Source organism: Mesocricetus auratus, unplaced genomic scaffold (genome assembly GCF_017639785.1).
Source record: "Mesocricetus auratus isolate SY011 unplaced genomic scaffold, BCM_Maur_2.0 Super-Scaffold_100007, whole genome shotgun sequence".
NCBI lineage: Eukaryota > Metazoa > Chordata > Mammalia > Rodentia > Cricetidae > Mesocricetus > Mesocricetus auratus.
In genome coordinates, this window is record NW_024429191.1 from 33,776,114 (window position 1) to 33,802,219 (window position 26,106).

At 36.2% G+C, this 26,106-nt stretch overlaps 1 protein-coding gene and 1 non-coding gene across 3 annotated transcripts in view; both read left to right on the forward strand.

The window, feature by feature from the left end:
• The window catches only part of Fnip1 (folliculin interacting protein 1), an 83,874-nt gene that overhangs the window by 24,525 nt on the left and 33,243 nt on the right, over positions 1–26,106 (forward strand). For both annotated transcript variants that reach the window (XM_005067764.4, XM_005067765.4), the window contains exons 2-6: positions 9,767–9,893; positions 15,772–15,906; positions 21,292–21,392; positions 21,643–21,717; positions 22,237–22,328. In XM_005067764.4, the coding sequence (XP_005067821.1) occupies positions 9,767–9,893; positions 15,772–15,906; positions 21,292–21,392; positions 21,643–21,717; positions 22,237–22,328 (530 nt within the window). The remainder of the gene's footprint in view (positions 1–9,766; positions 9,894–15,771; positions 15,907–21,291; positions 21,393–21,642; positions 21,718–22,236; positions 22,329–26,106) is intronic.
• LOC121141617 lies at positions 1,498–1,604 on the forward strand. Its single transcript, XR_005878594.1, has one exon. It is a non-coding gene; the product is annotated as a U6 spliceosomal RNA (small nuclear RNA).

Sequence of the window (26,106 nt, forward strand, 5' to 3'; positions counted from 1 at the left end):
TTAATGAGGCTTATTTTCCATTTGCTGGTTAGCAATGTAGATAGCTTCTAAGATTTTGTGTATGGGCACACAGAAAGAGAAAGAACCTTTTCCATTTTCTTGTTTATAAAGAAGTAAATCTGAATTCCTTAGATGTGAACTATTGAAGAGCTGTGTTATAGCTATGGTTGCCTGATCAGCGTAGCTTTTACTGAGTCAAAGCACTGTGCATAAAATGATCCCTAGGAAGTCCAGTGTTGTGAGGCATGATCCCTGGGTGGTGGCACAATTTGAGAGTTGAGGTGGGACCTAGCTAGAGGACACAGGCACTAGGGACATGTCTGTGAGTATTTTCTTCCTCCCTCTTTTCACCATCTCCCTCCCTTCCTTTTTCCCCCTTCCCTCCTCTCCCTTTTTCTCTCTCTCCTTTACCATTTCTCTCTTTCCCTCTCTCCTCCCCCTTCTTGTTCTTCTCTTTTCCTCTCTGCCCTTTCCCCCATCTTCTCTCCTTTTTTACTTACACTCTCTCCTGCTTTTCATTTTCCTGATTTCATGAAGAACCACCTTCTCCACTCTTGCATAAAAATTAACATAAGTGCCTTAAAAACACTAAGCCTGGTAGACATTCTTGGTCTGCACAAGCTGCCAGGTAGGGCTTAGTTTACAAGAATATTTAGATTGATTTTCACTTTGTCCTATACTTTGTAGTAGGAAAAAAGTACCAAGTTCTGTGAAATGGCACTCTTAAGTGAAACAAAAAAAGTGGTATGTTTCTTGCAAAACTGTAGAAATGAAGCCTTTTACGAAAATAGGTTTTGCCATCAGCATGGGACTCTTTAAGGTCTCCCAGTGGCTCTTGGTCCTGTTGGTAGGATTACACTTTTTTGTATTGCAGCATGAAGAGACTTTTGAGTTAAATTCATTCTTGCTATGTCACCTGACAGTCTTGTGGTTTTAGATGAATATGGTTCATTGCTATTATTAACCTGGCTTGGCAGTTGTCCATAACTGGAGTTTTTAGGGATTTTGCAAAGTGGAACTGCTTAAGAGAAATAGGATGCCAGTAATGTTCAGTTTGATTCAAGATACTATTTTAAGATACATTAACACTAAATCACCCTATATCTAGTTATAAATTTGGTGATACATTTGCTTTAAAATTCATGGAAAATAGCTGGGCGTTTGTGGCACACGCCTTTAATCCCAGCACTCAGGAGGCAGAGGCAGGCAGATCTCTGTGAGTTCGAGGCCACAGAGCAAGTTCCAGGACAGCCTCCAAAACAATATAGAGAAACCCTGTCTCGAAAAAAACCAAAAAAACAACAACAAAAAAATTCATGGAAAATAAAATTTAAGAGCTAAGTTACTAGATTATTTTATGGAAAGTTGTGGTAATAATTTTGATTATTTGAAGAATTTGTTTTTATTTTGTTGGAGATGGGGTCTTACTATAGAGTCCTGATGAGCCTGGAACTGACCATGTAGTTCAGGCTGGCCTCAAATTCTGAACCCTCTCATGTTCACTTCAACAGCACATATACTAAAATTGGATAGATACAAAGAAAAGGTTAGTGAGGTCCCTGCACAAGGATGACATTCCAGTTAATGAAGCATTCCATATTTTTTCTTATTGAGACTGGCTACTACTATAGTCAGAGATAAAAAAGTGGGATCCATACGCTCTACTGTTGCATTCTGTTAATCAAAAGCTATTTAGTGTGTGAGAAGCAGATGAACTAAATGATGAATTATGCTGGTAAAATTTCTATTTTATTTACAGTTTGTAATCAAGAGTATTGATACTGTTTAGAGAAGCAGGCTTAGATAATGGGTTAAATATGTAGGATGTGATATTTAGCTCTGTTAGTGCTTCCCTTCACCTACCCACTGCTTTGTGGACTTGGTCACATGTTTCAGTTGATTAGTGCATTCTTTTTATAGTCTTAAGAATAAAGATATTTAAAAATTTTGGTGATGATGGAAGACCTTGATAAATCCTGATATTGACCTGATTGAAGTTGGTAAATGTGTTTTTTATATATGCTAACAGTTTTCTAATTCTAGGACACAATGATGAAATAACTATTGACTGAAAAATTCAGATCATTTTAAAATTTATTTGTAGGTGAACTCTGACTCATTTTGGTTAATGTTAACAATGCTAGGTGGAATACATCCATTGGGACAGATCTTGATGCTTTGTAAGTGTATTAATTTTTCATAGCAATTTTTGGTCAGACAAACTTTATTCTTTTTGAAACATAACGAGGCTAATAGCCGTTTCCTGTTTTTGAAACTCTACTGTGAGTTCAAGGATTAGAAGAATAACCCAATGAGTAGGTTCTGTTAGGAATTTGGTAAAATGTTTTAAAAACCTTCCTGTACTATTAGGAGGACTGTCAGAAAGAGAATGGATTCTAGTAAATACATGAGACAGAAATTACCTTACTTAGTATTGTGATTTTCATTTACTGTAGACCAGATTTTATTTTATTTTTTTGACTTTTTTATTATTTTAATTTTAAATAGCTTGTTTTACATGTCAATCCCAGTTCCCTCTCCCTCCCCTCCTTCTGTACCCCCCTCACTATCCCCCCCCCGGCCTCCCACTCTATTGCCATTTCCTTCCACATAGGGGATATCTAGAGTCTGCCATTTCACTCACTCCCCTAAGAGTCCAGGCTGAGAGAGCATCCCTCTTTGTGTTATGGACACACGATGTCTGTTTGTATTCCAGGGATAACAATAACTTTGCAGAACGCCCTCCTCTTCAGTATGAAAACCAGTTGGTTTTTGGAGGAAGCTATTTTCATTTAATTCTTGATCTATTTAAAAGTAACTTGGTTTCACAAAAGTTCCCATTGCTTAGTAATGAAATGGTATTCTCATGTTCATTTATTCAAATTTGCATGTTTTTCATTTGTTGGTGAAATTGTTTTTCATTGACAAAATATTTATTGATGTTTCATTCTGTGCCATTTATCACAAATTGTCATATAATGAAATGTTGGATAGATGTTGATGAAATAGGTTATAATTGGAACTCAAGTCTAGTGAGCTCAGAAATTAAAAACTCTAAAGTTAGCATGTATGATCAAATCAAATATTTTTAACTTTTTCTAACTCAATATGCTGCTCTTAACAATTAAAAAAAAAGTGAATGCCAATGTGCAGTGCCTCCTAGGTCCATCTAGGTTTTGGTGTTTATCCAGAATGTTTTTCTTAAGAGTATTTATATAATGTAATAAATGAGTGTTTTTGTTGAGCAAGTCTAATTTCTAGTTTAATTTTTTAATGATATGTTTTAGGTATTACTTTATATGGAAGTTAAGTCTACACTACAGAAATCCTCCTAAAAGGCTTAAAATACCTTCTTAGGGGAAAAATGCTAGTTATGTCCTAGGAAATCTGGTTGTCCAAACTTTAACACAGATCTATTAATATGTAACATTAACTGTAACTTGCTGTATGGAATTATTCAGAGGCTACATTTGAAAAGGTATTAAACTTACTTAATATACTCCATTTGCAATCTAACTTCTGATCTGTGTTAGGCAGGGATTTATTTGTAATGAATGGCAAAGGATGTTGGAGTATCAAAAATATCTTTTTGAATCAGTTAACCTTTAATGATTATTATATGCAAATAAAATTAAATCATTGTTAAAAAATTCTAATCCTCTTGGTTCCAGCCTCCTGAATGCTGAGATTATAGGAATGTACTTTCTGAACTTGAAGAATTCTTGAGACTGTTTTAGACAGGTGTATTTAAAATATGTAATTTGTAAATATTATAAATTAGTTCTAGGTGCCTGAATGTCTTAATGAGTCTACTATTCATTGCTTTGTTTCTCATTATGCCTATACAGGAACAGTGCAGATATTTGGAAAGTCATGCATTTTTGTATATATAACATAAATTTATTTATGAGTACATTTTTAATTATAATTTTTTATTTAACTTTTTACACATTACTCCCAGTTCCCTCTCCCTCTCCTCCTCCCCAATCCCCCACCCAGCCCCACACCTCTCTCCTTCCCCCTCTGCTCCCCAGGGAGGGTAAGGCCTTCCACGAGGGATTTTTCAGAGTCTGTCATTTCATCCTGGGCAGGGCCTACGTCCTCCCCCATGTGCCCATGCTGAGAGAGCATCCCTCCATGTAGAATGGGCTCTCAGAGTCTATTTGTATGCCAGGAATAAATACTGATCTACTCTCCAAGGTTCCATAGATTGCCAAGGCCTCCTCTCTGACACCCAGATTGGTTGGGGGGTGTCTGGATCAGTCCCATGCTGGCCTCTCAGTCATCAGTCTGGGGTCCATGCGTTCCCCCTTGTTTAGGTCAGCTGCCTCTGTGGGTTTTGCCGGTCTGGTCTTGATTCCTTTGCTCATCACTCCTCTTTGCAACTGGGTTCCAGGAGTTCAGTGTGGTTTTTAGCTGTGGGTGTCTGCCTCTGCTTCCATCAGCCACTGGATGAGGGTTCTAGGATGGCATAAGGTAGTCATCAAGCACATTATCAGGGGAGGGCATTTAAGGTAGCTGGTGTCATTCTTGTAGATCTCTGAAAATCTCACTAGTACCTATAATGGCTCTTTCTATTATGGTATCTCTCATCGTTCTCTACTCTATAAGTAAATTTTAAATTAACACATCATATTAGTTTAGTTAGTGGCCACAATCTAGTTATTTACATACCAAATCTTGTTTTTAATTTTATCAGCTTGGACTTGAATTTATCTGATTTTAATTTATCTGATTTTAATTGGTTAAATTAATTTAAGGTTCTATTGTATTATGTCTTCCACCTTTTCTTTGTAGTACTTAGGTATTTGTGTCAGTGTGATAGGGATTTCTACTGTTTACAAAATCAACTTTTTAAACATTTCTTCTGGTGCTTTTGCTTTTTGCCTTCATCATCTTCATTTCACCATCATCATCTGGTCTTTTGTATCCCAGGCCGGCCTTGAACCCCGGGAAAATGACTTTTAATTTCAAATCTTCCACCTCTAGAGTGCTATAATTACAAGCATAGTCTACTTTATTGGGCTTATGAAGTGCTAAAGATTGAACTCAGGGTTTCATGTAAGCACTCAACCAACTGAGATAGTCCATTTGTTTGTTGGTTTGTTTCTGGTTCTGAGACAGGATCTCATTCTGTATTTATTGCAGGCTGACCTAGAACTCATGTAGCCCAGATTGGCCGCAAACTCTTGGTAATCCACTTTCTCGGTCTTCAAAGTGCTGGGATTGTAGATGTGAGCTACTATACCCTGCTAAACATTTCTTTGATGTACAGCTTCTGACAATAATACAAGGTCTGTAAGAATCAGAAAAACAGGCAGCTTTTATGTGCTGTGTGGCTCTTATACTATTTGAGAAAACGATAGAATCGACCTGCCCTTTTCTCTATTAATCACTTTTTTCCCTTTATTCTTTGTAAGGGTGGTTTTAAGAAAGCTCCCAGGCAAAAGCAATAGTCTGTAGGCATTAGTTTTGGTATCTCTGTGTTCTAGGAATTGGATTGTCATGTGCTTTACTTGTTCAGCCTATTGTAAACTCTTGACAGTGAAAATGTTCCAGTGAGTGTGATAGAGTTTCTAAACTGATAATCAGGCTAACCACTGCTTCTTTGCTAAAGAACTTGGGGTATCTGACCACTAGTGGGGCCAAAAAATCTTTTTCTTTAAAAAGTGCTTGTCAGCAGTACAAAGGAATGGGGCTATGAAAAGGCTTTAAAAAGTATAGAGGAGAAAAGGATCATTAAGCTACATTTGATTTCTGAAGCTTACCTGGAGAAATCAAAAGTTTTTATGAAATTGGCTTTCTTAACAAGGTGTAGGGGCTGGGCTATAAGATAGAAACAAACCTTGACGGAGTGTTTATCCTGATTTTTAGCCAGCTGAATCTGCTTTTCCTGAGACTTTCTTGTTCTGACCCTACATTTCATATCCTTACTCATATTATTTTCATATTAATGAGTTGATCCTCTTTAGGGATGATACTCATTTTATACTATGTTCTAGTAAGTTTTAATTATAATTTTTGTTTGTTTGCATGTTTTGCTTTGGTTTTTGAGGGGGATGGTTTGAGACAAGGTTTCTTCGTGTAGCCCTGGCTGTCCTGGAACTCACTCTGTGGACCAAGTTGTCCTCTAACTCACAGAGATCTACTTGCCTCTGCCTCCCAAGGTCTGGAATTAATCAGATATCTTTTTGGCATAATTTTAAAGTGAGTTTCCTATATTTACAGATTTCAGAATTATACCAACTTTCATTATGGTAAGGAGAATTGGAGACAGCAGTGACAGAGGAAACTACTGACATTTAACATTCTTTGCTTTAATCAGAGTCATTCTGGTCACATTTCTTCAGATAGTGAAGTACAGATCACTCCTTTCTTGCTGTCACTTTTATTATCATTTGAAAATCAACTCTCATTTTGTAATCCAGACTGACCTCACAACTTGTCATTCATCTGGGTCTTCAGTCTGATTGTACCTTTGTTATAAGAGTTAGCACTTTCGCCTATTTTGATCATTTTTATTAGACTTTTGTGTCTTAAGTCCTATACCCTAGTTCGGGCCACTCCACTCATATGTGTTTCTGAAAATGTGTACTTTTCAGATAAAACAAATGATCAAGTTTAAATAACTATTTCATTTCTTAAATCTTGCATGCCCATCTGTAGTAACTTTCATTTGTAGGTCATTTTTCCTTGACCTCATTAAATATATTCTACAGTTCATCGGGGACTTTTTTTTTCTTTTTTGGAACTAACTGTACATTTTCTTGTTTTGAGAATTTGGTCATCATTCCTATTCTTTTATATCTGTAACTTTTCATTTAAAATCCTGTGAGTACAAATCTCCTTTTTCTTTTTTTCTATTTTTTATTTAAATTAAAAACAAGATTGTTTTATATGTAAATCCCAGTTCCCTCTCCCTCCCCTCCTCCTATGCCCCCCATTAACTCCCCATCCCTTCCCCTTCTCCGGTAGGTAAAGCATTCCATGGGGGATCTTTGTTTGTCATATCATCAAGGACCTTCTTGGTAGTATGCTGTGTTCTAATTTTTCTGGACCATTAATTTGCCAGTTTTCTCTAGCTACATTTAAATTCTTTTTCTGTTACAGAAATTTAACTTAGAAATATAAACCTTAAATATGTTTCCTCTTTATACATTCCTGAACATTTCATATCTGCATTCCTTTATCTTTTAAGAGAAAAGCCTCATAATTTCACTTCCAGCTGCCTAGGGTGACCATTGGTCTTGGTTCAAGATAATCCCAGTTTCTTCTTGACTGTGTAGACTGCCTTTTAATTCAAAAACCATGCAATTTAAATGGGCAGTTATATCACCCACAGTTTCTTTGTCATCCTTTGTCAGAAAAACTGCTTAGAATCTTAAATCTTGCCCTTCTCAGTTCCTCCTGTCTGTTGTTACATAACTATCCCCTCTTTCCACTGATGCTGTTGTAACAAGACAACCCAGCCCACCAAATGACTGAATCACCAGGTGGCTGAATTAGTCTTTATGAAGTTTAGCATTCCTGCAACATTTGGTTCTGTGCACTGCTGCTTTCCTCATCTTCTTTGACTTTTGCAAGCACTACACTGTGAGTTTTTTCTTTCTCTCTGGTGGTATGTCTGTACTGACCTTTCTCCTCACTCCTTTCTTATCACTTTGACTATTATGCTTTCATTTCTTGTCCTAGCCTCCTATTCTCATTATTTTCCTAATTTAGGCTCCAGTATTCATTATTTCATCTGTATTCTTGCCGTTTTCTGCTCCACCTTCAGGGTCCCCTTCCTTTTTTCCCATTTGTCTGTCAAAATCCTTTACCTTTTCTCTGCCTGATTCAAATTTAAGCACCCCGAGTGCTTCTAGAGAAAAAGACTCACCTGTAAAGGGAGGCCTTTTCCTTGTGTGAAGCCTTCCCTCCAACCTGGTTCCAGAGCCGCATCAGTCCCCAAATAAACACACAGAAGCTATATTAATTATGAAGCTGTTAGCCTTGCTTGTTTCTTACTGGCTAGCTCTGACTTAAGTAATTACCCCATAATTGTTAATCTAAGTATGTTTCTTACCGGAGAAGTTTTCGGGCTTCCTATCCCATGGCGTTACATCTCCACTCTCTTGTTTCTCCTTCCCAGAGTTCTCCTGGACTGCTAGTCCCACCTATCTAGATTCCTATTGGCCAGACAGTGCTTTTTTGATAAATGCACAGGACTTCCCCAACACTCACCTGTTCAGTTTGTGGCCTGTCATATTCTCATTATTGTTTACCATGTGTAGGGTTACAGTGTTGCTCAGAAGTATTACTGTTTCTGATCAACCTAATTTCCTCCCAACAAGCACCGTACTCCTTTTAACTCTCCTCTTTTTCCAGTCTAATGCAAGAGTTACTTTTTGTTCTGAACTTGATATTAGGCAAAGCCTGAGAAGCCAGTTCTTGAGCTAATTCTTTAAACAGTATTCACTCCATCACTTCCTCAAAGGCCTGTAATTTCCTCTCCATCTCAAACTGCATCAGAGTGCAAACATGTTCACATATTTCCTTTCATAGTAACAGAATACCCATCACTCTTAATTCTCAACTCCTTTCTTTTCTTGACAGTTGACTTTTTTCTTCAGTCCTGTGCAATCTGCCTTCTGTTCTCTTTATTCCTTAGAACTTTCCTTGCCATGATCACCAATGGTGATTCCAAAGCTGGTGAATGCTTTTTAATTACTACTATTGTATTCCTTCCTTAAAACATTTCTCTCTGTCAGTTCCGTGAAACCACTTCTTGATTTTCAACTTATGTTAGTTTGTTCTGTCATAGTTCTAAAGTACAGTACTGTGTAATGCAAGCCAGTGTTGTCTTAAGGGTGGATGCCTGCTTTAACTTGATATATAGGGTCAGACTTCCATCAGTTTCTAAAAGAGACATTAGTCTTTAAAATTATGACTCTTAATGCACAGATAAAGGTCCATAAAACAAAAGTGGTGTGGTTTTTTCCAAATATGTGTTGTGAAGTGAAAAATGTACTTTGGTATTGTGTTGCTGAGATATAAGTAACTGCCCTGACCCACCTGGTATGTTCCTTCCTGGTGTACTTTCCTTGCTCTTTGAGGTAACCACTCTCCAAGCTGTGGGGCTGTCAGCTTCCCCGTGGTTTCTCTCTTCTTTCTGTCCCACCTCTCCCTCCGTTATTGAGTACACTGAAAGAGGGCAGCAGGCTAGACAGTGACTAGAGTACTACTGCAGTTTACTTTCCTTTCTTTTTCTAGAATTTTAAGTATTAGGTATTCTTAGATTGAATCTTGCCAGATTTTAACTTTTATGTAAATGTAAATGCAGTAACTTTTAGTGTGCCTGTTTTACTCACAATATGTCTCTGATTTGACCTACAGCAAAACTGTTTCTATTTTTATACTTCTGTGTTGCACAAAAAGCAACTTAAAGTATTAGTTAATTTTATGTCATCTCTCTATGAAATTGTATTAGTAATTTATAGTAAATATATTTAGTAATCTAACCCTTTATATAAATTGACTGTATATTATATGTTGATAGTAGCCAATTGTTTTTTAAATTTTTTTGTATTTTTACTTTTAATCTAAAAATCATACCTATGTAACTTTTAACACCTTGAACCAAACAGTGGCATTTTATATGAAGAACAGATGTATGCTCTTCAGTAATAATACAACATCTGGGTCTATCAGATAAGATTTTTAGTTGTAATAATATGTGTGGAGTATTTATGAAAGTAACTAAAGTAGATCTTTTTTTTCCTTCAAGTTGGCCCTTGCCAGAGTTTGACCCAAGCCAGATTCGACTGATTGTATATCAAGACTGTGAAAGACGAGGAAGAAATGTATTATTTGATTCCAGTGTTAAGAGAAAAAATGAAGATACATCAGTATCTGTGAGTATTATTGTTCATTTGTTTGAAATTTAATCTTGAGTATTTTAATAATTCAAGAAAGAATATAATTTCCACTATAGTAACTTTGTTAGTATAAAACATTTCTAGCCTTTTTAAAATTCAGAACCCTAATTTTGATATTTTTTCTCTTTTTCTCCCTCTTTTATTGAAAATAAACTTTGTTTCTCTTATATCCTGATTATGGTTCATGCTTATGTGGTAAGATACCTCAAAGTGATAGAAATGACGATGATCAAGACCTTTGAAATCTAAGAACAACTATAAATATGATCATAAGCACTTCTTTGTATTTAAGCTATTATAAAGCTTAACAAAAGTTAGCTAAGGTTGACAGATTAACATTAACAATATTCTTGCTTTTTATAGTCCAACATTTACTGAAGTTTTCTTTGTGTCTGGTAATGTTCTACTACATTACAGTGTCTGGCACTTCCTGATTCATCTTGATTAATGTTTCTCATTGTGCATTTATTTTGCAGTTTTTTTTAAACCTTGCTCTGTATATACTTTTTCAAATCCTCCTGCCCATCTTTCCTGGATTGATGCTTCATTATTCTCTCCTGCACATGTCTTTTCTGCTACCTTTTTTCTTTGCCTACATGTATTCATAAAGAGTCATTACTCAACATCAACAAAATTTTAAAAATTTGTTGCATTTTATTTTATTCTGTGTGAAAGTCTGATGACAAGTTTAAGGAATCACCCCTCCCACCATGTGGATTCTGGGGATGAGCAGTAGGCACTTATACCAACTGAATCATCTTTTTTGATCCTAACAAAATAATGTTTAAGTTTCTCTATGTGTCTTTGGTCAGGCAGAATAACAATACACTACAGACTAGAAGGCCAGGATGGAGTGCTGGCATGTTGGTTTTTTGTCAGGTTTTCTTCCAGATTGCAGACTGTTGACATCTTGTTACTTCACATATAGAAAAGACGGTAAGAGCATCATGCTGTTCCCATTTATGAGATGTTTCTCCATTATGACCAAAAAACATTCCAAAGTCCGGACCTCCTAATACCATCCCATCATATTTTAACGCTAATTTGGGGGAGACATAGTATTTTTACCCCACAGTCCTTCTCGGTCTCTGTTGCTTCTTTGTCGCTTCTTGGTGTCTGCTAATGTCTTTTTTTTTCTTCTGTTGGTGTCTGTTTTTGGTGTTTCTCTCTATCTCTTCTTAGTTTCTCCTTTCTAGTGATCTTTCCATGGAGTATGTTAGTCTCTTCTCTTTCTCTGGATGTTCCAATAATAATGTCTGTTGGTCCTGTTCCTCCAATGCTATGCACTTAATGCTCAACCTTTTCCCCCTCAAAATCTTGTCTCTCTCAAACTTAGGGTTTCTGTTGCTGTGAAGAGACAGCATGACCACAGCAACTCTTATAAGGAAAACATTTAATTGGGGTGGCTTGCTTATAGTTCAGAGGCTTAGTCCATTATCATCATGGCAGGAAGCAAGGCAGCATGCAGGCAGACGTGGTGCTGGAGAAGGAACTCAGAGTTCTTATATCTTGACCCATGCTTGAGCATAGGAGACCTCAAAGGCCACCTACACAGTGTCATACTTCCTCCAACAAGGCCATACCCCCTAATAGTGCCACTCCCTGTGAACCTGGAGGGAGGGCAATTACATTCAAACTACCACAGCATCCTTTTCCCAGTTAGTCTTCATACTTGTAATTGTTTTTGTTTTTGTGACCTGATGAGTTTCATTAGGGTTGCTTGTAAAAGTATGGATGAGAAGTTATTTATAGGAGCATAGGCACTTTCCGAGCAGCTATACTACTGAAAAAAGTCTTAGCCTGGCCTGGCCATGGTGGTGTACGCCTTTAATCCCAGCACTTGGGAGGCAGAGACAGGCATATCTCTGTGAATTCAAGGCCAGTGTGCTCTACAGAGCAAGTTCCAGGACAGCCAGAGCAACACTGAGAAACCCTGTATCCAAAAAAAAGCAAAACAAAACCAAAGTCCCTCTACTACCATTAAGTGCCTGTAGATCCTCAGAGACTAGTAGGACCTTATAGGTCCCTCCTAGCCTATGACAAGATATTGACAGGCCTAGTCTTGTGTAGAATTAGAGCACTCAACTTTGTGTCATGTAAAAAAAAAAAAAACCAAATCCTTCAAGACTGTTTTGTGTTGCCCAAATATTCTTAGATGTTTGGTCTTCTACTGTGGCACGGTCAACTTAATAGGGGCTGCACTTTTAGAGAAAAGTGTCTCTTTCTCTGCCAGCAGCTAACAATTGCCAGTAACTCTACAGCTAGGGGTGGGCTATTGTGTTCAACTCCCCTTTTCATTCTGGAATTTGTTCTGGTTTGGACTTGCACAGGTTTTGTACGTGCTATTATGACTACTTATGAATTTCTATATGTAGCTGCTGTGTTCAGACGATAATGCTTTCTTTTAGACATGTAATACTTCTGACTCTTACTCTTTTCTATCCATATACTGCAATGATCCCTGAACCTTAGGAAGTGCAGTATATATGTTCCCTTTAGAGCTAAACATTCTGCTGTCTCTTACTCTCTGCATCTTGGTCAGTTGTGGATATTTTGTTAATCACCATCTGTTGCAAGTAGAAGTTTCTCAAGTGAGAGTTGGGAAATGCATTGATCCTTTGGTATAATGATAAACCATTAGGAGTTTCAGTTTAATAATATGTCTACATAGCAGCATAATAGTAGTTGGTTATTCCCTCAAGTCTATGACCTGCTAAGCCTTAGATTTTTGGTTTGATGATGATGCAAGATGTGGGCTTTATCTTGTGGATTGAGACTTAAATCTAACCAGAAAGTGGTTGGTTACTTCCATGATGTTCATGCCATTATTGCACCAGTGCTCGTGTCATTCTAGACTAGTTATTCTTGTAAATTGCAGGGTTCCTAGGTGGGAATGATTGATGATTACTTTTCTTCTCTAGTACCTTGCATAGCACTTTCTAGTATTATGAAAAGTAGCTAATAGGGCTGAAGCTTCCAGGTCTATACCAGTGTAATTTTACTATGTTCTGTGACTTTAGATGAGTTTTTTTTACTGTGTAGTTCTAGAAGGTAACGAAGACCAGTGGCAAACAATAGCCTGTAATGTTTGGAGATCTATGGAACTTCCCTAGAAACAACTCCAAAAGGGGAAACCCATTCCTGGCAATGAATGCTCTTTTTATTTAAGTCACTGATGTCTATGGGCATTGTTGCCTTGTTATGTCATAAATCATTATAACACAAACACACTCTCTGTCTCTTTCTGTGTGTGTGTGTGTGTGTGTGTGTGTGTGTGTGTGTGTGTGTGTGTATTTTAGGAAGATTTACAATAGTAGGTTTCTACATGTCTGTTTTGGATGGTCTTTAGTGTTATTTATCCCTCCCCATACTCCCTCTTCTATCCTACTTTTTCCACTTCCTGATTCCAGTTTAACCCTTTCTATTCCATCATTCACTTTAGGCTGTTTATACCAATGTGTTCTATCTTCCCTTTCTTGACAGACCTTCCTGTGGCAATTTCCTGACCTTTATGGATATTTCAAAGGAAGATTCAAAGCTAACATTCACAAATGAGAGAAAACATGTTTGTCTTTCTGGGTTTGGGTTACCTCACTCAGAATGATTTGTTTCCAAAGCCACATATATAAATAAACCCAGAAAATCATTTAGGGATAATGAGAATCCAATATAATGACCATATCTAGCATCTAAAATGATTTTTCTAAGTTCTTTTATTTACTAAAATGAGCCAGATCTTCTTAGAGAAATCAGCTGTCTGTGGACAGAGACAATAAGAGGAAAAAATGAGCTTGGGACTTCTTTTTTGGTGAATGAAGCTTGAGATGGTTGAGACATAGTATAGTACTTAAGTACTCTGGTTGACTGATGACAGGATGCTTTGTAGTATGAGGTAAGTAAAACCAACTGAGTTTTGTTTGTAATTAGGTAACAGACTTAGGTAATGTCTCTTTGCTTCAGGTTTCTCATATGCAAAATGGAGTATTTTAATAGTATCTTTCATGCTGAATATTAACAACAATGTACATGGGGACTAGCATTTTGTTGGCAACATTTTGTTAGTAAGTAATAAGATTATTAAGATGTAGCCAAGATCATTTTCAATTGATATCACTGGGAGACTTGCTCTTGTCTGAAGGGAAATGGAGGAGGAATGAATCTGGGGGAGAGAAGGTAGGGGTGCACTGGAAGGAGTACAGGGAGGGGAAACTTCGGTCGGAATGTAATATATGAAAGAAGAATTTTTAAAGAAGACAATTCTAAATGTTATTAACAAACATTTAAATGAAATACTATAAATAAAATGTCTGTGAAAATTTGACTTCAATTGTTAATTTCCTACTTATAACTACACGTTAGTAATTTTAGTTAGTTCTCTAGGCTATTATAATTAGAAATTCTGTAAGTGTCATTATGGTTTTCTTCCTATTCTGCAGATAGCAAAGTAAGATTTAAGAGCTCAAATAACCTGTTCATAGGATTTGAACTCACCATATCTACTCCAAAACTCTAAAGCCCCCTTTCCTTTTACTTGAAACATTTGATTGCAAATGAGTTGAACTCACCATATCTACTCAAAAACTCTAAAGTCCTATTTCCTTTTATTTGAAACATTTGATTGCAGATGATGTGGAAGTTGTCCATACCCTATTTTAAAGAGCCTTTGGTGATAGTGTAACTATAAAGTAGTTACTCTTCAGAAAATTGCAGTTTTACTCTGATTGCTTCTCATACATAGAACAATGAGCATACTTGAAACTGATAAAGCATTGAAGTACTTTCTAGTGATGTCACAGACCTAAATGGATTACAGCTTTGGTAGTTGTGAGCAGGGAAAAGCTCCAGGGTTCAATGGGGATGGAGAAGAAAGGAAAAAGAATTAAGTAAAAGAAATGAGTCCTGGGGCTAGAAGGATAGTTTCATAGTTGAACACACTTGCTGCTTTTGCAGAGGATCATGATCTTGTTCCTAATACTTCACAACTGTCCTTAATTACAGTTCTGGGGAATTCAATATCATATTCTGGCTTTGTGGGCACCAGACACACACATGGTGAATAAACATACATGCAGGCAAAAATGTGTGTGTGTGTGTGTGTGTGTGTGTGTGTGTGTGTGTAAATCTTTCTAAAAAGGAAAGGAGGCTTTCATCTAGTCTTACTTAGTAGCATAATCATCTAAATTTAAAATGTATTCTTTACCTGTTCTTCACATAAAACATTTAATTTTAGAAGATTAGACGTGGGGCTAGGGTTGTGGTCCAGTGGCAGAATATATGCCTAACATGCACATGTCCCTGAGCTCAGGCCCTGAACTGCCCTCTTCAAACACGGAAGGTTAAACAGATATATGTATCCATAATAAAATATAAGTCATTTTATATTTCTCCTTCCTCGCAGACTATCTATGATTAATTTTTCATAACAGTGCTGTTTGTTAACTTGTAACATGTTATTGTTATGTTTAATTAGACATTTAAAACTTTTTCAGCTTTAGTTTCTAATATAAGATAATGAATAGATATAACTCCTAAACAAAAGTCCTTTGACATTCTCAATGATTTATGAGAGTATAAAGTTTTGAAAATAAATAATTTGAAAATTACCATTGTAGATTACTAAGTTACAGTTAATGAATATTATTTTTTGGCCATATAATATTTCTGTGGTTTGATAATGTTGGTGAGAAAAAAATGCACTTCAAATAGTACTGGAGGAAACAGAGAAAAATATACTATTTATATTATAGTTTTATTATTTTCAGTCATCTCATCCTTGTTTTTTCCAAGGTGTTTTATTTAATGTTGCTTTTAAGTTTATCTGTGGTAAAACAAATGAGCATTCTCTGTGTTTCAGAAGCTCTGTAGTGATGCTCAAGTCAAGGTTTTTGGGAAATGCTGCCAGCTGAAGCCAGGAGGAGATAGTTCCTCCTCTTTGGATAGTTCTATCACTTTATCTTCTGATGTAAAAGACCAGTGTCCCAAGTACCAGGTAAGATCACTCATTTACTCATTTACAAATCATTTTAATCACCTTCCTATGGGCCAGGGTTATAACATCAGCTAGATTGTACCTTCCCAGAGCCTACATTGTAGTTTTAGAGATGAATAAGTTCACTAAACAAGTAAATTTTAATAATTTTGAAAACCTTAGATGGGGAAATACAGAGGTCTATGGTATTGGTAGCAGGTATTTTCCCCGTCTTTATCTCAATTAATATTATGATTTTTGTACCTTTCTATTATTAAATAGTAAAATTAAAATACCAATATAGTTTGGCCATATTAGGAAATTAAAATATAATTGCAAGGATTAAACACACATCTTTGTTTTTTAGAAGTAACTAGATTTTTGTTTTTAGGTTAAATAAATCACTAACTACATAGGAACTCGTATATAAGTTTACCATGTGAAATAAGATCAACTTAGTTTCATGCTAAGTTCATATCATCTACTGTGAATTTATGTCATCCCAAGCTTGTATAAATAAAACATACTTTGTATTTAGTGGTGCTAAAATAGAATCTTGGTCATTGTATTTGTGAGAGATGGTTGCATTTGGGTAGAAACTTATCCTTGTACCCATCACTAAGGCAGTTTATGTAAAAGGATTCTGAAGTTACTCAAATCTTCATGTTAGGAGGTAATTTATAGTTACACTCTTGTTTCTCCTTCACCTTAGGCACAGAACCTTAACAAATGCCTAACAGTACATTGCCATATAGCACCAGTATAACTCAGGAAATTTGCATAATTAGAGAGGTTTTCTATTTTGTTAAGTTGTATAAAATTGCCTTTTCTGTATATATTATGTGATTAAAAATAGACATTAGAAAACTGACCAAGATTGTAGAGATCCAAAAGATAATGATTGATTATAATCCCATTTAGTGTCAGAACCCCACAAATATACTTTTTTTTTAAAGGTAAAAGCATTCAGTTATCCTTGATGTACTAGATGAAGTATGATCTCCAGCAACTAGAATATTATCTTTGAATTACATTCTGGGAGTGACTTTGTGGAGTGAGCAGACCCTTTAAAGAAAACATTTGAAAGGCAGCAGTGATAGCACATTTAGTTAATTTTGTGATCTTTATTGTAGATTGTTTCATATGAACATATATAACAGTATCTGATATGCACATTAACCATTTAGTGGATGTTATAACAGAAAAAGAATTTTAATATCAAATTACATGATTTATTAGATGGTCTCCATGGAATGCTTAATTGATGCAATTACTTAATAAAATAATCAGTGAAAAGGGTAACTAGAATAACTCCAGCTGTAAACGAGGATTAGACTATTAGACTAATTCACAGGCTGTGATTTATTTTCCTCACATCACTAGTCTTGAGTGATGGGATTTATTGGATTGAAGATGTCCTCAGAAAAAGTCCAGGGTTCACTTATCTTTCATATTCATCAGAGATAATGTGTTCCTTTGCCTAAAGAATAACAGCTCCATTCTAGTGATTTGCATTTGAATTTCATTAACCAGTTCTTTAAAGTTCATGTGGGTAGTTCTGAAATTGCTACTCCAAAATTGCTCCCAGTAGGCCACTCTTACATCAGTGAATGCATCACCTGCTTTCAGGTGAGAGTATGCAATGGCATTCCTTTCAGTTAGGCACATTGATGTCTTGGAACAAATTGGGTTGAAAATTAAGTAGAGAGCTGATGAAATGGCTCAACAGGTACAGGTACTTGCTGTTCAACCCAAGGTTCCTCCCCAGGACACACATAATGGAAGGAGAGGATTGACTCCCAAATGTTGTCCTAAGATCTGCTTTTGTGCTATGGCATGACATATCCGCATACAACCACACACACCATACACATAAATAATAAATATAGTCATTTTTTTAAAGGTAGGTTCTCACTATATAGCATTGATTAGCCTGGAACTTGCATTGTGGACTATATAGGCCTCAAACTCAAAGAATTGGTCCACCTCTGCCTCCTAAATTCTGGCATTAAAGGCATGCACCGTCAGCTAAAATTTTCAAAAATTAAGTAGAAAGTACTTTATAATTAGTGATATTTGCCATGGTGTATAAATACTAACTAAATAGATTTTTGATGTTTTATTGATTTTGTAATTATGGCAATAGCAATTAAGGAACAATAATAATTATGAGTTCTTTGAGAAAAAAGACATTCTGATATTTGAAGTAAACTTTTTTCTTTTTTTTTTTTTTCTTTTCTTGAGACAGGTCTTACTCTATCTCATAGAACCCTCAGAGGTCCATTTGCCTCTTTCTCCTGAGTACTAGGATCAAAAACCACCACACTTGGCTTAAATGTTTTTCTTAACTAAACTTTTAGTATACAATGCTTTGTTCTTGACCATAGATGTGATGTTGTGTGTTAAATCTCAAGAGTTTATTCCAATTTCTTGACTGAAGCTCATTGATCAGTAACTTTATTTCCCCTTTGCCCTGGTAATTACTAATTCTGTTATTCAGCTGCATGCATTTGACTTTCTTAGATACCTCAGATAAGTAGAAGTGTTTGCAATGCTTATCTTTCTGTGATTATCTTGGTTTGTTTAATATGCTGCCCTTAAGAGTCATCTATGCAGGCCTGGAAAGATGGCTCAGTTGTTAAGAAAACTTGCCAGTCTTCCAGAGGGTTTGGGTTCAATTCCTAGCACTCAAAAATGTTGACTTACAACCATCTATAACTCTAGTCACAGGGGATTGATATCCTCTTCTGGCCTCCAAGGATACCAAGCATTTATGTGGTGCACAGATATACATGTGTAACATGAATAATAAAACCCCAGAGACAGATATTGGGGTTCAAGCTGAAGATTATAGAAACAAAGTGGCCAGACACTAGAGAGTTCTCACCTCTACCAATGCTCAGACCAAAAGGGCAATCCAACGAACCACAGATTGCATCTCCAAACTGCACTGCTCCTCACCAAATCTCAGACTCCTAGATTGCTTTCTGAGACTGCACTGAGCTCTTTTTTTTTTTTTCGAGACAGGGTTTCTCTGTGGCTTTGGAGGCTGTCCTGGAACTCGCTCTGTAGACCAGGCTGGCCTCGAACTCACAGAGATCCGCCTGCCTCTGCCTCCCGAGTCCTGGGATTAAAGGCGTGCGCCACCACGCCCGGCTACACTGAGCTCTTTATATACTCTCTAGTGCTGGTATTAAATGTGTGAACTCTGTTTCTTTTTTAGACTGAATTCACTTTCATGTAGCCCTTGGTGGCCTTGAACTCACAGAGATCCATCTGCCTTTGTCTCCTGAGTTCTGCGATTAAAGGTGTGTGCCACCACTGCCCAGCTTCTATGGCTGTGGCTAGCTTTGCTTTGTGATCCCCATGCAAGCTTTATTAAATCATAGTGATAATAACTTTAAAATGCTTTTAAGATCTATCTATGTTACTGTATACTCACATGTATCTCTCAGGCTGAAATATATCCCACTGTATGTAGATATACTCCATTTTCTTTGTCCATATTTTCAAGTCTTTAATCCATATTGAGTTGATTCTTATATGTGCTGTAAGAGTCTGTTTTTTTTTTTTGCATATGAATATCTAGCCTTCCCAGCAGCATCTCTTAAAGAGACTTTCCTTTCCTTGTTTTATAGACTTAGTACTCATGTTGAAGATCAGTTGACTATATTGGTGTAGATTTATTTTTGGGTCCCTGATCCCCGTCCATTGGTTTGTTTGTCTTTATAATCGTACCATACTGTTTTGATTACTATAGATTTGTAATATATTTTGAAATCTGGATATGTGATAACTTTAGTTTTATTGTTTTCTTTGATGGTAATTTGACTGTGTAGTCTTTAATATATATTATTTTACAATGGTCTTTCTGTGCTTATAAACAAGTCTCATTAAGTCTATAGATTACAAGTACATCTTTTTTAAAATTCATGATAGTTATAAATTGCTCCATTTGTGGATGCTTTTTTGCCACAATGGAAGTAGTAAAAATTATGCTGTCTGTACTACCCTTGTTTATGTACTGGAGGAATGTTGCGTTATGTGTAAGACATGGCTTATATGTTGATTTGGAACTATTAGATGGCTTAACAGGTAAAGATACTGGTTGCAAAGCTTCACAGCCTAAATTCAGTCCCTAGGACTCATGTGGAGAATGCAGGAGAGAACCAATTCCTGCAAGTTGTTCTCGGACCTCCACTCACATGTAGTGCATTTACCCACCCACATATACTTACCCCAAATACATGAATAAACTGTAAAAAAATTTTTTGAGCATTATTTTTAGTAGCAAAATCCTAAAGGTGATCTAAATGTTCCTTGGTAACTAGTCTGACCTGTAATTGGAGGTTTCTCTCCCACCTGCCAGTTCCCATATAACTACTCTGAGGCTGAATATTAATTACAAACTGTTTGACCTATTAGCTCAGGCTTATTATTAACTAGCTCTTACAACTTAAATGAACCCATTTCTATTAGTCTATATTTTACCACAAGGCTCATGGCTTGTTACCTCACATCTTGCTTTCCTAGTGGCTGCTTGTGTTTCCACCTTCTATCTTTTTGGATTTCCCACCTAGCTATATTCTACCCTGCCATAGGCCAAAACAGCTTTATTCATCAACCAATAAAAGCAACACATATTCACAGCATAAAGAAGGATATCCCATATCACTGACCTGATGAAGCATTGTATATATTTTTTTAAGATTTACTTTTTTTTTAAATGTGCACTATACATGTCTAGAAGGGAGGCTGGGAGACGGAGTCGTGTTTCCTTAAACTGAAGATACAGGTGGTTGTAAGCTTTTGTTTGGGTACTGAAAACCAAACCCAGCTCCTCTGCAAGAACAGCAAGTGGTCCTCACTACTGAGTCACTTCTGTGGCCCTGAAGTATGGTGTTTCTATGTAATCAAATAATGTGCAACTCCCTCCCTCCCTCCCTCCTCCCCTCCCTCCCTCCATCCCTCCTCCTCCTCTCCCTCCTTCCCTCCCTTCCTCCCTTCCTCCCTCCCTCCCTCCCTCCCTCCCTCCCTCCCTCCCTCCCTCCCTCCCTCCCTCCTTCCTCCATCCGTCCCTCTTTCATATCCTTAAATAAATCAGAGTCTCCCTAAGTACTCAGTTTGGACTCAAATTTGGGATTTCCCCACTATTAGGATTATAAGTATTACTCTACCTACCAATATCTGTGCAGCTTTAAACATGAGTGGAATTTCTGCTTAATGATATGCTTAGGTTTAATACAAGAAGCCATATGATGAACAAATTGTGGAACAAGTTTATATAATACAGAATTAAAATTATTAGAAAAATTAACATAGGTTTGTATTTTAAAAAGAAAATTAATATTTGAAATCATAAGGCCTTTAATTCTTTAATTTCATTTGTTTTTACTTTTTATTCAGGGTTCTCGGTGCTCTTCTGATGCCAATATGCTTGGAGAAATGATGTTTGGCTCAGTAGCAATGAGCTACAAAGGATCCACCTTAAAAATTCATCAGATCCGGTGAGGGAGTTCAGTTCTCTTATACTCATTGTAGATGTTTTTTTGAAGATGAGAGGATTTCTTAGATCTTTACTCAGATTGAGCATGTCAGATGCCCATCTTATGATGTCACAGTTTTAGTGCTTTTTCTCAGCCCTTCTGATAATGTTATGAAATCTCTGTGACTTAACAAAATTTTATTTACAATAAATCAAAAGATCATTGTATTTTAGTTTTAATCTCTTTCTGACGTTTTTGTTTTCTTTCATAGTTCACCGCCACAGCTCATGCTTAGCAAAGTTTTCACTGCCCGGACTGGAAGCAGTATCTGTGGGAGTCTCAATACGTAAGTGCTTACAGGTGCAGGCAGAAATTGATATTTGATATTTAAGATATAAAAGTATAAACATTAAAATGGCTTTTTGTTTGTTTGTGGGTTTTTTTTGTTTTGTTTTTGTTTTGGTTTTGGTTTTTACGAGACAGGGTTTCTCTGTATTGTTTTGGAGGCTGATAGCCTCCAAATATCTTGATGTGGTCTTCTGGTATAGCTTAGTAACTGATAGTTTAAGTGATTGCATAGTTATCATAGTTTATACTTATAGTACTAGTAGTAATAGTTTTAACTTTAAAAGGGTTTAATTTTTTAAGGAAATGTATAAAATAATAGATTTCATAATGATAGTTTCATTTCATTATATTTTGTTACTGTTTAGCCTCTTATTATCCTCCATATTCCCAGTAGTCCCCTTTGCCTCAATTATTTCAAAGAAGTTTTACACTTGAAATTCCTTTGGGATATGTAGAGAATTACTATTAAAAACATTAGATATATTTGGAATTTCTTTGTTTTTTCTTTCCTCTGTAGACTGCAAGACAGTCTTGAATTCATCAATCAGGACAGCAATACATTAAAGGCTGATAGCAGCACAGTTATTAATGGCCTGCTTGGAAATATAGGTAGGTGGTTCATTTTCATTTTATAAAGTTAAAAATGCTAACAGTGTAAAAGTATTTGAAGTAACTTCTTATATAGATTGCTTGTATAACCAGAGAACTTCTAATGGAGTAAATGGAAAGGTTGTTTAAATTTCACATGTGTAACCTTTACGTTATTTCTTACATTTTAATGTAATATTCATTTTGTATCTGAGAAAAGAACTTCTGCATGTTTAATTTGTCTTTGTTTTTTGTTTTTTAAATTTGATGTGTCTTTGAAAGGCTGAGTCATTGATACTGAAAGCTGTTACCAGCTCTCTGAAATATTTTAGCTGGGAATAACTATCCCTACTCTCTTTGCTAGCCTGAAGTCATTTTAAAATGGTGCCTATTTTTATGAATTGTGGTTCATATGAACAGATATTCAAATGATGACTCTCAAGAAGCTTATTAGAATAATATGTTAATATAGTTAATTTTGGCTCACAATGTATAGTGTATTTTAAAATGACATAGTATTTCTGCAATTTCTTGCCTAGAAAGCAACCTTTATTTAGTAAATACTTTTATTGAGATGGTTATTTTTTGCCTTTTTGAGACATAATTTCATTGTGTAGTTCAAGCTGCCCTGGCACTTACTGAGTAGCCCATTGTAAATTTTATGTTTTAAATTTATCTTTATTCAAATGAAATTCTGTTAAACACTTGCTGTGGGGATAGTCTCACTGTAAGGCCTGTTTTATAGTGTAGTTCAGTTTATAGAAAAGGTTCATTCATTCAAACTCAGTTGATATTAATCAATGATTCTAATGAAGTAAAACTGCAACAGAGAAATGTCCTTTTAAAAACAATTTGATTATTTTAAACCTCTAAGGACTTATTGAAAGTGATTCATTTTAGTACTATAAATGAATTGACATTCATAAAATTAAATTATACTATGGAAACTAGATGTATTTGACCATTCTGTTCAAATATAGAAGAGAAATGTAATCCATTTAATCAAGCTACAGGCTTTAAATAATGCATGGCTTGTATTTCCACACTTTTGACTGTGAATTAAGCGTAGTTGAGACCTATTTCTATTTCTGACTTTGTTTATGTTTCCAGTTGACCAATCAAGTGTTTTTAAAGCATCTGTAATATGACAAGCTATCTGGTAGACCCTGAAGAGGCAGTGGTAGCCCAACACAGTTTTTGCCTCAGTGGACTTGTAGTTAGCGACCATTAGATAAATAATACAACCAGAGTATGTTATAATGCACACAAGGTTAAAATTATATGGCTGTAATTAAAATATAAGATGAATTTCATCTTGGGGAATTGTAAAAGGTGTCCATGAGAATAAGACACCTAAACTTGAAGAATTATTTATATAGTTAGGGAAAGAAATACTGGACCAAGGGACACACCATTATATAAAGCATGTAAATAAGTTCACATGAGTGGAGCACACAGTAGAGATAAAAGAAAAGAAAGAATTGAGGGTAAGGGTGTATGGGAGGGTTTGGAGGAAAGAAAGGGAAGGGAGAAATGCTGTAATTGAGATGCAGTCTCAAAAATAAATGGAGAAAAGAAAGAATTGAGCAAAAGCAAGATGGCAAAGAGCACTATGGGCAACAAATTCATATTCATGCTTTATGCAGTCAGATAACAATGAGAATGCTAGTCTCTTCACTTTTTTTTTTAAACAAGTGCCATGACAGGATTAAATATGTATAAATTTTATTACTGGTAATGCATATGAGAAAGAAAATGGGGGAGGTGGGAAAAGTGAAAAGAACCATAGATGGTGCTGTGTGTCTGACTCTAAATAAAGGAGAAAAGCCTGTAATAGCTTTCTATGGAGGCAGGATTTGGCAAGACAAGGAAGAAGTTGTGAGTAAGACCTACTTCTCAGAAATGTCCCACATTTCCCCAATGTAGGCCTGGACTTTGTATCCTCTGTATTTAACCACTGGCTAGGAGCTTGTTATGGGTAATATATAGTTGTGCACAAATATGCAATGGATTTTAAAGCACAGTTAGAAATCTCTTAGATACACTCAAGGCTTCAACAGAAAGTTGTTTAGAATCCAACAACATAATCAGATCTGATTTGTATGAACAAAAGAATGTCTTTCATGAAAATGGGTATAGTTAAGCAGTTGGGGTTTAAATATGTCAAGAAAATCTCACCTCCTGTAGTTAAGTTGTTGGAAAATGGAAGACCTCACGGACCTCCTAAAAGAATCTTAGGGACTTCCAGGTGTCCTTCAACTACATTTTGAAAACTGAACAACTCTTAGAATATATATATATATATATATATATATATATATATATTGAGGAAACATGAAAGAAACTTGACTACATGTAGGTGTTTATGGAAAAGAATAAGTCATTGAGAGAATGAAATTAAAGATAGATATGATAGTTGAGAAAGGTTATTGAGGGAGAGTGTTGGGTTGACTTAGAATTTAGCTTAAGAAAATAAAGAGGAACTTCTCAGAATTCTTGAGTAAGTTACTAGCATCATAAGGTTTGAATGTTACCTATTTCATTTAGGTAGGAAGTAGGCAAAGATAGGTAAGATTTGAGTCACTTTGAAAGTGGGTTGATAAGAAAAGAACTGTTTCAGTCTGGAAGCTCTGTGTGTGTTCACATCTATGACCATGTAAACAGTCATATTAAAGAAATGTGGGTGAGGAAGGAGTTTAAAGGCATTAAATTTTGAAATAAGTAGGGAACATTGAAGAAAAAACTGACCATTGAGAAATGGAAGGATTGCTACATTATAATTACAGAAATTTATGTTGCAGAAAAAAATAGTATCAGCAATTTGAGGAATACAGATGCTATTTAAAGCAGAAGGCCACCGGCAGTGGTGGCACATGCCTTCAATCCCAGCACTCATAAGTCAGAGGCAGGCAGAGCTCTCTGAGTTCAAGGCCAGCCTGGTCTACAAACTTTCCACAACAGTCTCCAAAACTACACAAAGAAACCCTGTCTTGAACCCCACCCCCACCCCTCCACAAAAAAGCAGAAGGCCACTTGTCCTAGATGTTCAACTCCTACATTACTGAGACCAGGGGTTCTCCACTTACTTTCTTGCCCTCTGGGCATTAGAATGAACCTTTCACAGAGGATGACTAAGGCAATAGGAAAACACAGATATTTACAATTCATGGCAATAGCAACAAAAATGATTTTATGCCTGGGGTTACCACAACATGAGGAATTGTATTAAAGGGTCAGCATTATGAAGGTTGAGCACCACTGACTTAGACTGTCATAATTGAATATAAATAACAGATAACTCAGTTGCTTCCTTTTAGGATGTAAGCCCCCAACCCACACTTCTTTGGGGGAAAAGATATCTTTATATAGCCCTGGCTGACCTAGAACTCTCTATGTAGACCAGATTGGCTTTGAATTCATAGCAATCTTCTTGCTGGGATTAAAGGTGTATGCTACCAAGCTGGACATTGGTGGCACATGCCTTTAATCCCAGCACTCAGGAGGCAGAGGCAGGCAAATCTCTGTGAGTTTGAGGCCAGCCTGGTCTATAGAGCAAGTTCCAGGACAGCCTCCAAAACAATACAGAGAAACCCTGTCTCGGAAAAAAAAAAAAAAGTGTGTGCTACCACTCCTGACCTTTATATCCTTTTGTGAGTATTTAGGCTGCTTATTATTTCTTAGTGGTTGTGTGTGGTACTCTTGGGAGTCTTGCCTAATAGGCTGTACTGTGTCTCTAGTTTTCATAGTGGCTAACCACAGTTCTAAAAACATCAATTTCTTCTGTTTCTTTGTAGCTTAT